Source organism: Pantherophis guttatus, chromosome 1 (genome assembly GCF_059756535.1).
Source record: "Pantherophis guttatus breed Tessera chromosome 1, ASM5975653v1, whole genome shotgun sequence".
In the NCBI taxonomy this organism is placed as follows: Eukaryota; Metazoa; Chordata; class Lepidosauria; order Squamata; family Colubridae; genus Pantherophis; species Pantherophis guttatus.
Genome location: NC_142063.1, coordinates 88,430,327 through 88,446,890, shown reverse-complemented (window position 1 = coordinate 88,446,890; position 16,564 = coordinate 88,430,327). Strand labels below are relative to the sequence as shown.

Genomic DNA, 16,564 nt, shown 5'->3' with positions numbered 1-16,564 from the left:
ATAGTTAATTGGGGTTTTTTAGTTGTTCTTTTTTTAGACCTAGCCATTTAAAGTTTAGGAAGTTTTAAATTTAGCTGCTTTTATATAAAAATAAAAATAAATAAAAATAAAATAATATTTATGCAGCTTTCTGAGATTTAGTGTGTTTCTGTAGTGTTTCACTCTAACTACACAAACACACAAATCTCACAAAGCTGTATGTGGAATTTTGTGTGTGTAAAGTGTGAAAGTTGTTTTTTTTTTTTTTTGGTTTTTTTATGGCTGTGTGAGGTTCCTGCTTGTTGCAGGGGCCATTTTGAATCTAGCACAGCTGTTTTTATATTGTGGGTGAGCCAGTTGTGTTGTGTTGTGTTTTGTAGGTTAAAAAAGGGCAAAGAAGTGACATTGACTTGGCCACACCCACCTGACCAACAAGCCGCGCCCTCCCAGTCACTTTACCACCAAGCCATGCCCACTAATTAAGCCACACCCATAGAACCGGTAGCAAAAAAATTTAGATTTCACCCCTGATACAGACTTGCAACAAGTTAAAAACTATAGACCGATATGTTTGCTAAATGCAGACCACAAAATATTTGCATCAATAATGGCGAAAAGATTGAAGAGGTTGTTGAATGAGTTTTTACATGTAGACCAAAATGGCTTTTTACCAAAGAGACAAATTAGAGACAATATGAGAATGATTTTGAATATTTTAGAATACTATGAAGCACATCCAGAAAAACAAATGGCATTGATTTTTTTGGTGCGCAAAAAGCTTTTGATAATGAGAATTGGAAATTCATAAAACAACTACAGTTTATTTATTTATTTATTTATTTATTTGTCAGATTTATATGCCGCTCTTCTCCCGTAGGACTTAGGGCTCACAACAATAAAACAACCCGACAATAGATAAAAATTAAATAATATTAAAAAACCAATTTAAAATTTAGATTATGGATTTTGGGGGAAGATTTATAAAGATGATTAGACAATTTACAGTAAACAATTTGCAAAAGTAATAATAAATGGAGATATGACGGAGAAAGTTAATATTATGAAAGGAACAAGACAAGGATATCCTCTATTCCCATTGTTATTTGTGTTGACTCTAGAGGTGTTAACTAGAAATATAAGACAAAATAAAGAGATAAAGGAGACACAAATTAAAAAGGAAGAGTATAAATTACAAGCATTTGCTGATGATTTAGCATAAGTGGTTGAGGTTATTGTTTTCGGATTGTGTTACAATTTTTGAATCATTAAATATTGTGTACATCCATGATGATAAATTAAAAAAAAACCTGAATGTCATAAACTAGACATATCTTGTTCCATACATTCTATAGTATTTGGGTATAATTATAGCAACGAGCCATATTTCCAGAAACTAAGTAATTATATTATTAGTATACTTTATTGGGAATGAAATCCTGTGTTTTTAGCTGCAATTTGTTTTTTTTAAAAAACACAACTAAACATTTTGTTATATATCATAAAATATTCACACTAAAGTTTCTACATTTTAATGTGCTAGTTTTATTTTTCTGCCATAAACAGTAAATATGAATAAATGCAGCTCACACTCCTGCAGAGTCTAAAATGATCAGTGATCAGTTACTGCATTCATTGGATGCTGTAGGTAAAATTTATAAGCCTTACACCACCAATGACAAATACTATTAAGTTTTCCAATGTTAAGTAAGATTATTTACTTCTACAACAAGGAACAAATCAGCATTGGGTAATCTGGACATTTCTAAGAAGGCTCCTGCAGCACCCTGCTCTCCCATGTTATCTGCAATAAGCACTTCATACACAAAGAAAAGACACATTGACATTTTCTTTAGTCAACTAAGGTTCCAGAATTTTTCTATGACAAATAATTTTGCCACCAACTAGCACTGTTCACCAGAAGCTATAAAAGAAAGAAAACGTTTGGGGAAATGGCAACTGCTTTTAACATTTTTGAATGGCTGGAACAGTGGTGGGTTGCTCCCAGTTTGGACCAGTTCACAAGAACCAGTAGTAAAACCGGCGGGAGGCTCCGCCCACTGCCCCAGATGTCATCATAGGTGATCTGCGCATGTGCAGAAGCTTCTGAGTGAAGTGAGCGTGCATGTGTTGCGAACCGGTAGTAAAGGTAAGTAGAACCCACCCCTGAGCTGGAAGACATATAGGTCAGAACATTTCTCCAAAATTAAAGCTAGGATTTCTAGAATTGCTATTTCTTATTTTTTTGTACAGGGAGTTTCATTGTTTTAATTTATGTCCTTTGTTCTAGGACTTACACTACTCATTTTTGTGCTTCTTACTTTAAAGAGTAGAAAACCACACTATATCCTTTAGAAGTAATCTCCAAGATGATTTTTAAATTTTTTTCTTACAAAAGAATATGGAAAGTCATCAAAACCCTACTATTGAAATCTCTACGGATAGAATGTTCAATAGGAGAGAAATGTATGTCTTGAAACATGTTGAACTATAGATTCTGCTTTCCATTTTCATTGGTAATTGGGAACAGTTGAAAGTTTTTAATGTGCCAACAATTGAAAGATTTTAAATTTCCTCCATTTAATTAGGCTTTTGGATTTAGTAATCAGAATAGTTTATCAGTTCTTCTTGGAGACTTACTGTTATCAGATTGTCTTGAAAATTGAACATTTTGCTGAAGAGTGAGATGCTATTTTCAGATATCTTTTTTCAGATCACAAGCAAAAATGAAAATCAACATTTACTGAATTTACCTCTCCACATTGCAGCAGACTCTCCAGCATTTTTCAACTATTTGGTAGAGAGAAATATAAATAATATTTATGTCCTTTTTTCTATGATTAAAAAGTAGTAAAGAAAATCAATTCAGGGATAATAAGTGGTCTGCAACTTATAAGGGGACAATATAAGAACAATATTGCCTTTCTAAAATTCTTCCCAGCAAATAGGTACATTTATCATTTTCAAGGGCTGTGAAGCAATGAAGAGTGACAAAGTTTAAAATCAATTTTTTAAAAAAAACAAAGCAAAAATGTAAGGCAGGGAGAGACCAATGTCTTGGGTTGTAAAGAAAAAAAAGAGTATACAACATATATCCTCCTGATATTAACTAAAATTGAGATAGCATTCCCACCTTACTCCAATTAGTGAGAAAAATTTTTTTAGAAAAATGTTTGGCTTTTTTGTTTCCCAAGAAATGGCCAAAAAAAAAAAAACCCTCTAATTTCAGCATTGGTGTAATTAACCATAAATACTGCAATCTTTTTAAAGGAGCATGGTTTTTTTTAATTTAATATTTTGTAGTGAAATATAAAGTTAAAACTTTGAAAACTAGATTGGAGCAAGATCAAATGCCTAATTAATACAAGAAATATTGAATGTTAGTCTGAAATATTTTCTAAAATCTGAAATTCATTGAGTTTATTCATTCCATTTTTTAAAAAAATTACCTTCACTAAATATTATTATGTGAAATGCCACTCTCTCCACTTTCTGATAATATTCATTTTAACTTTAATATAAAGTTATATTTTCACACAGCATATTAAAGACAATAATAGGGATGCACATTTAAACCTTGAAATGTCAATCTTATTATAATATAAGCAATACTACCCTTTTATATATGCTATTTACAAAACTATTGATAACATTCTTCAGTTAAATTCTGGATAAAGGCTGCAAGATATATCAAATCTTAAAATTGTTGCATAAAGTGAGAAACTTCAAGAAAGTAGTAGGATTACAAATCCTGCAAATTGATGGAGATACAAAGTTACTGCAAATAGTTGGTTTAATATGCCTCTTATAAATGAAGTTTTGAAGCTAGGGGAGTTCAGGATCACATCTGTTTTCTGCAGGTGATTTGTCGTTCAAATTCCCAGTTGAAAGTTTGTTTAGTAACAAAACTACTCATAGAGAATATGTTACAAAAATGTTTACCAATAGGAATGTACAAAAAAGGGTGAACATATGACAACAATAAGATATATATAGTAATTATATAACTGAATCCAGATTTTTTTCTTCTAGGTTTGATGCATAAAGAGCTTGAAATAAAATTTAAAATTTTGTTACTATATATTTTGATGGGTGAGAATTATATTTACATGAAGATAGAAATAGACAGTGATTCCCAAAATGGAAGAAAGGATGGCAAAACATGAAATGTTGATTTTAGATGTTGATGACTTTGTTGTTACCAAAATGGCTTAAATTATTTAGAAATGTAAAGCAAAAGATTGAGGTTATAATTTATTTTATATTCTACTGCACTGAAAAAAGTTAGAAGTCACTACTCTTTTTTTCTTTCCCTCTGCACTTCCCTTCTTTCTTCTTCTTCACTTTTGTTTCTATTTGAATTCTATCTTATACTAAACTTTAATAAAATCAACAAAAAGACACATAAAGGAAATGTGGGAAGAACTCACCAAGGAAGAACATATATGTGTGTTGCTATATTGAGAAACACTTATATAAGATCTCAGGGTTTTTCTAATCCAATCTTAGTCCAAGAAGACATCATACCATCCCAATCAAATAGCTATCCAATCTTCAGTGAAATTCTCCAATGAAAGAACACTTATGGTTCCAGGAGGTAGGCTAGTCCACTGTTGAATAGCAGTCATGGTTTGGACCTTTCTCATTTCAAGTTTGAATCTCCTGCTATAAAACCTCTACCCATTTGTTCTAGAAATGGACTGAGTCATGAAAATCCTGATAAGATCATACTTAATAGAGTTTGTTTTTCAACACATGTCAATGAAAATTCCTTACCACTAATATTTCAGATTTCTTTAAAAGATATGCAAATTGCTTGGAAAAAAATTGGAAGAAAAGTTAATAATATACGTAAAAGCGCATAGAAATCTTCTATTTTTTATGTGTGCATTTATAAATCAAGAAAACATATTTATATTTGAAAAAAGAAATTAGCATTATAGAAAGCTGAACGCTTAGATTTTTTTGTTTTTCCTATAAATATGACTGTAAGCATTGTAATAAACACTATCCCAGTTTCTAATTTCAGTAGCAGATTAAACAGCAACATAGGTGGCTATTCCTGGAATTCAGTACATGGTAATCTTCAGTACATGTTGTATAGAATTCTGATAGGTATTCTGATAGGAATTCTGATAGGTATTTCAGTGATTTCCATGAAATGATCAATTTCAGTGATTATTTCCAATCAAATAAGAGAATTTTTCTTCCTCTCTTCCACCTGCAGTCCCTTCCCATCATTCTGTTGAAAAAGAATCACCCATTATTTAGGAACAGATGGGGTGGGGCTGAAGGAGGAGAAATACATTCTATTTATGGATATCAATCTGTCAGAGGAAAGCATTATTTTCATACCGCCCAATGTTCTTGAATTTCTACCACCAAAAAGATTTGTGAATATAATTTGCTATGAAGGATTTTCAGACAGTGAGTATTCACCTGAACCATCTTGCCTCTGAAACATTAATATGACATTAATTGACTCTTCTGCTTTCATTCTAACAGCATAAAAATTTTCATACCATCTGTTGTTTCAGAAAACAAAATCCCTATGAAACAGTATGATATAACTTGTTTTATAATCCAGTCATAAATCCTCCATACATTTTTTTTATCTATTACCTAGGAAAAAAAAGATTCTGATCCCATAATACTTGGTGATTAACTAAGCTTATTTTAGGATAATTCCCCAATGCTGAAAGCAGATGTCTCAAACCCATTTGCACGTGTAATAAAAAGATTCTACTGTCCATATAAAGAAGGCTGGACAGTTTCCTTGGAATCATTTGTGGGACAACAGGGAGCTAGGATTTCTTAAACTTTAATTTAGTGATAGCATATGGTATAATTACAAAAGGCTTGAAAGCGTTGCTTTTTGATGCATTTACACTTTTGGTCCTAAAGCATTTTTATGAGTTCATTTTTTGGAGATGTACGAAATTTTATCTATCATACAATTGCATAACACCCTGATTAGCTACAAAAAAAATATCCATATTAAAAAGATGTAATGTAAATCCTAAAACAGAATTGATTTAATAGAGCAAAGAAAACTCCCATCTCTCAAAGGAAATACATGGCATCAAAAGGTTACACACCACTGATGTCAGTGTAATGTAATGTAAATCAGTTAAATGGAACAAAGATATTTCTTTTTATATATCTATATAGGGATTTTCAACATGCCTTGGTTATTATTTTAATTTAAACCATTATTAAATTTGGAGAGAGAGAGAGAGAGAGAGAGAGAGAGAGAGAGAGAGAGAGAGAGAGAGAGAGAGAGAGAGATGAAGTAGAAAATGTAAGTCACTTTTCAACTTTCCTATTTGAGTTATTAATGTGGTTCAATGTAAAAGGTTAAATCAATATTATCCTAAGTATCCCACTATTTTAGTTAATGTTTTTAAAGTGTATCTTTGTTTCATTTCCAGGTTTCATGTAAAATTATTAATCATAATTTAGAACACATTTGATTGTGTTCCATCCATATGCATCTTCTTATTTGATTTGATGCTGTAGTTCCTCTGGTTGCTAATCAGCATTTAAAAGTGATTCCTAATGTTTCCTTTTTCTTTTTCTATTGTAACTTAACTTAGAACTTGCATGTAGGCAATCTGTTATCTGTTCCACAGTCATCCCTGATCACAATTTTGCTATATCTCCTTCTACCAATAATATAGTCAACTTAATTTGTCTTTACTACATCTGGTGAAAGGCATCATCTATTGTTTGAAGATTGCATTAGCAATGAACAAATTGTTTGACTGGTAGAAATTAAGTCATTTTCCTACTTCATTTGAACTTCCTACATCTTTTCAGTTTCCTATCTCACAAAATCCAACTACATTTTCTCATTGATATTTCCCACTTTGTGACTTGTCTCCAAAACACAAATAGCATATCTTGCTTGCATGTTCTACCAATTTCAAATTGGAGTATAATCTTAGACAGTCATCAAAAACACAAAGTGTAACTGATATTCGATTTTTGATTGCACTGTATCCAAGTGTCTTTGGAGATTCTCAATCAACCAGGTTATGGTTGTCCCAAAGGTGCTTCTTTCAAAAGGTAACTGGACTTTCTTGGTTTTTTCTTTGAGAATGTTTCGCTTCTCATCCAAAAATTTCTTCATTTAGAAACTTCTTGGATGAGAAACAAAACATATTCAAAGAAAAAGGAAGTCCAGGTGCCTTTTGGAAGAAGTACCTTTGGTACACTGTATCCAAGTACTTTGCTTCTTATATATTTCCTAATTAGGAAACAAACACAATTTTTTCTTTGTTTTTCATTTTGAGTGATATTCTGACTGAAAGCATCCAATTTGACTGCATCTCAATTCTCTGATGCCTAAAATGTCACTGTGTAAGTAGAATCATTTCATTTTTCACAGAGTTTCACATTTTCATACTTCCTATGTTCCATGTTGCCACTGTAATTCATCCTTTGCAATTTTGGATTTTCTTTTGCTGTGTGACAATATCAACAAGCAGATATCCTGAAAACTTTAATCTAGACACATCATAAACACCATTAGTATTCTAAAAGATCTTCAGCTTTTCCTCAATAGCATGTTGAGTACCTATTTGAGTGAGGGGCCCATCACCTGGCACTACATCATCAATCACCATATATTAGCTATTCATTCAATTCAAATCTTTACTGTCAGTGCACAACATATGTACAATGAGATTGGTTGAGCTCCCTCAATGCACACCCCCCCCCCACAACGCAATACAATTCACAGTGAAGACAGAAAATCCCTAACCCAATAAATCATATTAACAACCACCCAGTCCTATTGCACCAGTGTGAATATGTTACATGTTGTGCCGGCCTTGCAAGTACATCGTACTACACAGGGGTGGGTTCTACTTACCTTTACCACCGGTTTGCAATGGGATCGCGTGTGCACGCTTGCTTTGTGCACACGCCTTGCTTCTGCGCATGTGCAGATCGCTGATGATGACATCCGGGGCAGTGGGTGGGGCCTCCCACCAGTTTTACTACCTGTTTTTGCGAACCTACCCGATCATGGGACAACCCACCACTGGTACTATGCAGTTATGACGTTATTCCACATTCAGGATTCTGACAGTCCACGGATATTCATATGATTTTCTTAGCAAACTACAAAGGTGATTTGCCATTACCTTCTCCCACACAATATGAAATGATGCCTTTGCCATTGTCATTAAAGTGATCTTCTGCCTCCACTTCCTATATCCAGCGACTTCCTTTATCACTACTCTCCAATGAGGCCCCTTCTTGCTTTATCTGGGATGATCTTCATGCTCTGGGTAACAGAGGATGGAATTATACAGTGGTGCTCCAGAACACTCTCTCCCATAAATAGACAACATAGCAGGATTTGATGGGATAAATACTCACTAACATATGTATTACAGCTCTTCATGCTTTGAAACAAATTCAAAATATTATTTTTTATTATCTGAATTATTCTTTGAAGCTCAAACAAGTGCAGTAACTCTTGTTATTAATTAAAATAATCTTAAAAAAAAAACAGGGTTCTGTACAAGCCTGGAAAAATGTCCTATTTTAATGAGTCATCTTATAGAAATTAATGAGACTTTTAAAGCAGCAATATCCTTTTTTTTTTCATGGTTGATTGTTTGTTTATGAATAGCAAAGAGACACTGTGCCCACATTAAGTCTGTCACAATCTTACGCACACATACAAGCTTTTGCCTAATATTTACTTATTTTTACATTTGCATATTGATTTATGGAAAATCTGAAAATCTTAACCATTGGCAAACAATTGTGCCTGGCTAAATACATGCATAGTGTTTTTCGTGCAAATGAAAAATCTTCAGTTTAGCAAAACATTTAAGCTATTAGAAAGTGAAATATATAAATTGCTGCCTTAAATTATATAGCATGAGAATTAAAATTAAAACCAGAGAAAAGCCAGAGAAGGACAGATAGGGTTGAGGTCATTCAAATAAAAAAAAACCTCTTCCAGAGCTCAAAAGATTTTTTTTTTCAGAAGTGGGCTGAGAGTAGAGGTGTCCCTCTCTAGATCACCAGAGATTTTACAAAGAAATGTAAAAAGCAGTTATAAATGCTGAAGTCAAATAGATATAAGAAAGAACTCACTTGCTCTCTTGAAGTACAAGTATTAGACAAACTAACGGGGAACAAGCGTGTAAAAATAGAATTCCTGAAATCAAGTAAAGCTCTGATTATGGGCCTCCAGCTATTAATCTCCACTTGATATCCATCCATGAATGTCTGAAGGCTGGAGATACAAGCCTATAATTGTATTACTAGATACAATATGATGGGCAATAATTATGCTGATCAGGATTATGATGCATAAGATAATTTCAGAGGAAGAACTGTTTTGGGTGTGTAAAAAAAAAAGAGTTTTTAAGAAAGGAGATGACATCTATTATCATATCCAAATAAGAAATAGCTTTAATGAGAAACACTTAAAAAATTTAAGATATAGTTTTGAATCTATAACAAAGAGGCTATACATTCCCTAAGAACTACTGCATGTTTTGTTGACTGACATAAGCTAAACTGAAAACAAGTTTATAAAAAACAGAAATTCATACAAGTTTTATATCACCCATAGTTGTTAATTCCGCATTATCCAATTGTGGGATAGAAAAGAACAAAAAAGAGCAGGCAAAATCATTATGCTACAAATATAATTATGATAACAAATAACTTAGTGAAATAATAGTAGCAAACTCAATCAATTTAGCTTCTGTACAGTTAGAAGAAAAATGTAATTTGGGTTACTGGCCAAGATGGGCAAGAATAAACTGCAAATATGTAATTCTTGAGCAGAAACTTTTTAAAAAATATATTGTGTATAGACTTTTAAAATTGCTAGAATCATTGTGAGCATTTAATTTATACCTGAATTGATTGTATTATCTAAAATCTCCCTCTCTGGTCTCTACATTATCACCAAATGCTTTGATTTTCATTTGTTATCTACTAAAAACAAGAATAGAAAACTATATGGACTGGTCCCCTTCAGCTACTATTTCACCATGCATGTAATTAACATTCTTTGTTAGACTATGCATACATAATCAAGTTATCTACATTAGTTTCTGCAAAAAAAAATAGGGATTATAGAAAATTTGAAGATACATTTCTTTGACACATCTAAAAATTATTCTTCTACCAACCCAACACTTGAGAAGATATGAAAAGTTGAGAAAAAACAACAATAAAGAAAAACTTAAAAAATAAGCCAAGAAATATAGGTTATTCCAGCTATATGATTAAAAACAGCAGGCTGAACATTTGCTGCAGTAAAATCAGAAAATAATATTAAAAGCCTGAAAGAACCAGTCTTAACTGTCTCTGTAAAACATAATTATGAGTAGAAGGTGGCCTGATTTCTGTAGGAAGTGTTCCATGATCATGGGGTGTTAAAAATATTCTGTACTGAGTAATCACCAGTCTAATATTTGTAACTAGTACATGATAGTATCATAACAATCACTAATAATAAAAAACCCAATAATTTTGTTTGCCTATTTTATAGATTAAGCACTAGAGCAGTATTATATACAAGAGTGGTACATGGTTGTTAGTGTCCCACTATTCATTTTCAGAATTTCCTGTTGCTCATTAACTTAAACCTGTTCAAAAAATGGACTAATGAGTAACAGAAGATGAAAAAGCAAAAAGAACAGCAGAAACCAAAGGAAGGATTGAGCTATAGCATTGCCCTATAGCTTATTTTGGGCTACAGAAATAACACACTAAAGAGTAAAGTAAGGGTGATAGCTGGGATACCCAAGGAGTGACTAGACTGTTTGGTATTTACCTTCAGCCTCCAGAGCAATTTGTATGCTAGTTCTGGTAGAGAAATCAAGCAGAATTTATAGCCCATTCCTACTCTGGAGAAAAACTGCCAAAGTGAGCTTGCTACATCTAGTAGCTGACTGATTTCTAAAGTGTCTGATAAAGGAATCTAATACAAACTTTTTTGTATACATTTATATTGGAACTACAGGTTCAGTATTTAACTTGTTATTATTAATATGTGGTTGCCAAGAATCAGCAATGATTTGATGGCACATAATCAATCAATTGGTTAGGTGATTTGGTTTTTTGTTATTATTGGTGGTTTGTTATTATTGGTGGTTTGTTATATTACTTGAAGTGTTATATGGGAACTACTTTCTTTAGGCAATAGTAGAGAAGTAGCAAACAAAATAACAAAAGTAAGTAGCCTCATATCTATTTTATTTATTCAATAGAGATTTGACCTATGCTCTGTATTTTGTTTTCTTAAATGAAATGTTTCTGGCTTCCTTAATAAATTTCTCTATGGACTGCCAGTGCGAATAATTAATGCCATCTTGTTCTAAAACAAACATTTTTTGGACCAAAAGGAATGATTCTTCCAGCTGTTTCTTATGGATACTCACCATAGAATCATTTATAGATCTGGGTCTGGGAAAAGTTTAGTTATAATATATACAGATGTTACCATCTTCTGATATGTATGTATGAATGCCAATTTTGAATAATCTTGTCCCGGAAACTTGGGTCAGAATAGGTTTTTCTTTCAGCATGTACTGATTATTATGGTTTTTTTAATTTATTGTTAACTTTTATTATTGCCTTCAAACATGCTAATTATTACCTTCAAACCAGGGGTGAAATCCAGCAGGTTCTGACAGGTTCTGGAGAACCGGTAGTGGAAATTTTGAGCAGTTCGGAGAACCAGTAGCGGAAATTTTGAGTAATTTGGAGAACCGGCAAATACCACCTCTGGCTGGCCCCAGAGTGGGGTGGGAATGGAGATTTTGCAATATCCTTACCCCAGGAGTGGGGAAGGAATGGGGGTTTTGCAGTATCCTTCCCCTGGAGTGGGATGGGAATGGGGATTTTGCAGTATCCTTCCCCTGCCATGCCCACCAAGCCATACCACACCCACCAAGCTATGCCCACAGAACCGGTAGTAAAAAAAATTGGATTTCACCACTGCTTCAAACATGCTAATATATAACCCAAGTATCTTTTTCCACCATTGTATAGTGTGGCTTAAGGCTTTATGCCATGCTTTGATATCAACAGGCATAGCTCAACAGACACTGGAATACAGTCTGGATATGGGTTAACTGAGAAAAATACATGTTCTTATGGTTGGTCATTAATGACATATAGTTTGATGCAACCTTCCCTCATCTGGTGTCCTTTTCATGTTAGGATTACACATTCTACTTGCAAAAACAATGGTATCTCTGAAATGCAGACTACTACATATTAGAGCATTGTAAAACAAACTGTGCCAAAGAATGAAATAATCACTATCTGTCTGCCACTTTTCATATTCACCAGCTTTTGGAAGCTTATTCTACCACCGAAAAATACAGTCATCTTTTAAAAAACCACATGGATCTTGTTTAAAAGGCAGTTACCCTTGCTTAAAAGCCATGTGCACCTAGCCTAAAAGATAACAGGGGGATCCATGATACCACGGTGCTTAAAAATGCAGTTTGTACAACAATGAAATGAGTTAATAAACTATGCTAACTGGCAATAAGCACAAGCAGTAAACTGAAAGGGCCTCAGAATATCTTTCCCCAGTAGCAAATTATGCACGAATCAATTCTCATAATGGCTGCAAATGCTGGAGTTGCCAGATGATAAATCAGAGTGGGAATTTGTAGCCCTACCCAGATCTCAAACTGCCTGAATTTAGGCAACTGTCAGAAAATATTAATAGCCTCGGGTCCTTTTATTAAGTTGTTAGTACAACAGACCCACCTCGGCAGATGGTCCCATTCCCCACATATCCAGGTTTACAGGTGCAGCGGTGTCCTCTGATTGTATTGGTACAGATTGCATTCTCATCACAGTTGTGCTGTCCACTGTCACATTCATCACGCTCTACAGAAGGAAAAAAAACAATGCAAGAAAATGTAAGGGAGAGGAAAGGTAGAATAAATTTTCAGCGTGCTGATCTGACATTTCAAAAGTCATTTATAACTAATGACTCTATTGCTGAGACAGCTGAACAGCACAAAAGAGACATTCAGTGGAGAAATCTGACATCAAGTCCATTTCAGGTTATGATTTATACCTGGTCATCTCATGTATTTGAGATATGGGGAAAGACACTACCTGATAAAAGTATTAGCAAAGTAGAAGTGAGTAAAACAAAATGTTGAATACTGAATTATTTCCAAAGCATCATTCATCATGTTAATGATGCTACATGTTACTCATTAGATCAACTTACAATGTGTCTAGGACACATTTTTGTATACTGCATTTGGGTCCTTGTTTAGAATTAACAATATCATCTCTTTTACCTTCCTTTGGAACATAGAACCTGGTAGGGTGGCCTCAATTTTAAGTAGCATTAATATTTTATTTGATTCAATGAATTCGGAATAAGTATTTTTCCTGAAGCTCAGATAGGACCAATTATGCCAAAGGGGTTTAAAGGCGAATTAGGGAAAAGAAACATCTTCTCACTCCATTTTAAGGTCTATGGATATTCTCAGTCATCCAAGTCATGGTTGTCCCAAAGGTGCTTTTTCAAGAGGCAACTGGACTTTCTGTTTTTTCTTTGGAGATGTTTCGCTTCTCATCCAAGAAGTTTCTTCAGTTTTGAAGAAGCTTCTTGGATGAGAAGCGAAACGTCTACAAAGAAAAATTAGAAAGTCCAGTTACCTCTTGAAAAGAATCCCATCTTTGGGGCTCCATCTCAAGATAAACTTTCTTAAACTGGCTGGCATATACAGCATATCTACCTTTTCTAATTACATCAACCATAATTTTTTAATAGGAGATACCAGCTTGCATGCTACTGTAATGTTATACTGTATCTAGCAGCTTTATTTATTTTGCATCCTAATAAAAATGCAACTGTAGTACATGTAAACTGGTACCACAGAAGGGGAATTTTCTCTGCTGCTTTCTCTACTGTGATTCCAAACCCCAGTGAATCTCCTTTGACAACAAGTTGTATTGTCAAAAATGAATCCGTTCATTTTATGACCTGTTTTTCGATGTATACTTATTGGTGCTGAAGGTCCAGCTGGTAGCAAGGAAAACAAATGAAAAAAGCCAACACTCCTTGCAACCTATTTTCTTTTCACTAAAGGGACACAAAAATAGTATAACTATTTTCTATGTCTTTAAAGTTGAGTAGTTTTAATTGAAACCTAAAACCCAAATCATTATGGCTTCATTTCTAATAAAACAACAATTACCAATTTTATTTACAGTTGAACTAAATATCCACTTTTTAATTTATACAGTATTATATATACCACCCAATTTCATGGACTCATGGTGGTTTTCAAGAAACACATCATTCCAAATATACAGAACTTAATAGAAAAAGGAGATAATAATTTGCTAACTAATAACAACTTATGACAGCCATAATACTATTAGCACTCAATGGTCTACAGAACAGCCAGATTTTAAGCATTTCCTAAAGGCCAGGAAGTTAGGAATACCTTTGAAACATAAACTGTTCCAAAGCATGAGGGCAGCAACTAAAGGGGTGCATTGCAGGCCCATTCATGCTTTAAGGGGTTGGGATCCTTAGCAAACCTCTATGCTAGAATTCATAGGGTGAGACAAATCTTAATGGGAAAGGTGGTCTGGCTAGTACCAAGAGGCAAGCCATATAGGGCAGGGGTCTCAAACTCAAGGTCCACGGGCCAGATCCAGCCCATGGGGTGCTTAGATCTGGCCCATGGGGCCACCCTGGAAACAGCGAAGGACCAGCCCATGGTGCCTCGTGGCCTTCCCAACCTCCATTTTCACTGGCAGAGGGTTACAGGAGGCCCAGTTAAAAACAGAGCTCGTGAGGGCCACACGCAGCCTTCCCAGGCTCCATTTTTGCTGGCAGAGGGTTGTAGGAGGCATTGTGTGATGAGGGGGTGATGAGGCATTGTGTGATGAGGGGGTGAGCCAATTGTCAGAATCACATTTCTCACTACTTAGCAGCACTTTGAAAAGTAAATGTGGTCAGCAAGCAAAAACATATTACAAATCTCATACTGATCAGGACTTAATACTGTAGTATTCCTATAGCTAAGCCTATTGCCTTTCAAAATGCATCTGCAGAACAATTATTATCTCAAAGGTAGCTGCTGTTATTGCTGACTTCCTGTTGAGGGCAGTTACAGATTCCTCTAGTGCCTCACATTGCTTTGACTTTCATTCAGATTATGAATATCCATTTATTATGTGAATACTGTCAGCTTGGTAAGGATTCAGCAGATAGTAGCAGAGGTTTTAGAATATACATTATACAAGGGCGAGAATAAATGGCTTCAAGTTTCCAACTCAGGAAAGAAGATTAAGTGGAGCTATTAGAACAGGTTTAAAACTATATATATCAAATGCCTATCATGAAGAAGATATATTTTTTTTCTCCCTTGTCACTACAAGAGCAACATGACACACCCAAACTGAGGAGTAACAGCTAGAGAAGAGGCAGGTCGGATATATGAAAGCAAGCCTCAAAATTGTACCCCATGGACTAAGGACCAAGCAGCTGTGGAAACTGATGGAATCTTTATTAACAGAGATTATTAGAGAAAGGCTTAGGGTATCTCTGTCTTTAGGTACGATATTGCAACAAAATGCTACAGCAAACCTCTGAAGGGAAGAGGGAAGAGCATCTCATCCAATTGTGTATTATGACTCAATTGCCATAGGAAATTTGAAAGGGTACATTATGAGATGGCAACTAAAATTATTTTCAGACCTGTCGTGCCAAAAGAGTTAGATAAAAAGTATGCAATTCACCATTCCTCCTGAGGGCACTTGTGGGCACTTAAGCAGCAAATTTCATTTACTTTGCAATCAGTTCTTTTATATTTCTTTCAATGCCCAGTTTAATACAGCAGTTATACATCTGGGGCACTCTACAGTCCTGGTCTATCTGGATTACTTTTCATCAGAGGAAGAAAAGGCAAATGTCCAGCAATCTCTAGCTAACTTAAAACAAACAGCAGGAAAGCGGACAATCTAGTTCTGGCTTTCACCACCCAGTGCAACAAATCATGGGTGATATCATTGATGTATGACATGATTTTCTCCCTCATTTTCTAAAAATGTCCTCAATTTAGCTCACTATTTGCTCACTATTATGGCCAAGCGAGGAAATCAGAAGAGCTGAATGCATAGACTCATTTATATTTTCGATTAAGCTGAGACCCTTATGTAGACAGGACTAGTTGAGGAAAGGACTCCACTGGAAGAAAAGTGGGGGGCCTTCAATGGTACAACAATTCTAGTAGCAACAGGGAAGAAAAAATATTTTAAAGAATCCAAGGATGGCCCTTCCAAATTAAGACTGTACAGATGTCTCTGTCCACTTGTATCACAGATCGCTGGGCTTTGGTAAAAGTATATATGAATAAGCTACTACTACTGTCAGAACCATGAACTTGTTTGGGTCTTGGGTTGTTCATTTTGTTAATCAGAACAGCAGGCAATATGTTTTAAACTGCTCATCAGCTCATCCTTCTCACCGGTTAATTAAAAAGGAATCCACGTTTTTGCTCAAGGCAGGAGGAAAGCCGATAACCAAAATCTAGTCACTTTGCTCAGTCTT

At 34.5% G+C, this 16,564-nt stretch overlaps 1 protein-coding gene across 2 annotated transcripts in view; it reads right to left on the bottom strand.

Moving 5' to 3' along the window:
- Window positions 1-16,564, bottom strand: part of NELL1 (neural EGFL like 1) — a 564,211-nt gene that overhangs the window by 159,136 nt on the left and 388,511 nt on the right. For both annotated transcript variants that reach the window (XM_034417254.3, XM_034417255.3), the window contains exon 14: window positions 12,745-12,867. In XM_034417254.3, coding sequence (XP_034273145.2) covers window positions 12,745-12,867 — 123 coding nt within the window. The remainder of the gene's footprint in view (window positions 1-12,744; window positions 12,868-16,564) is intronic.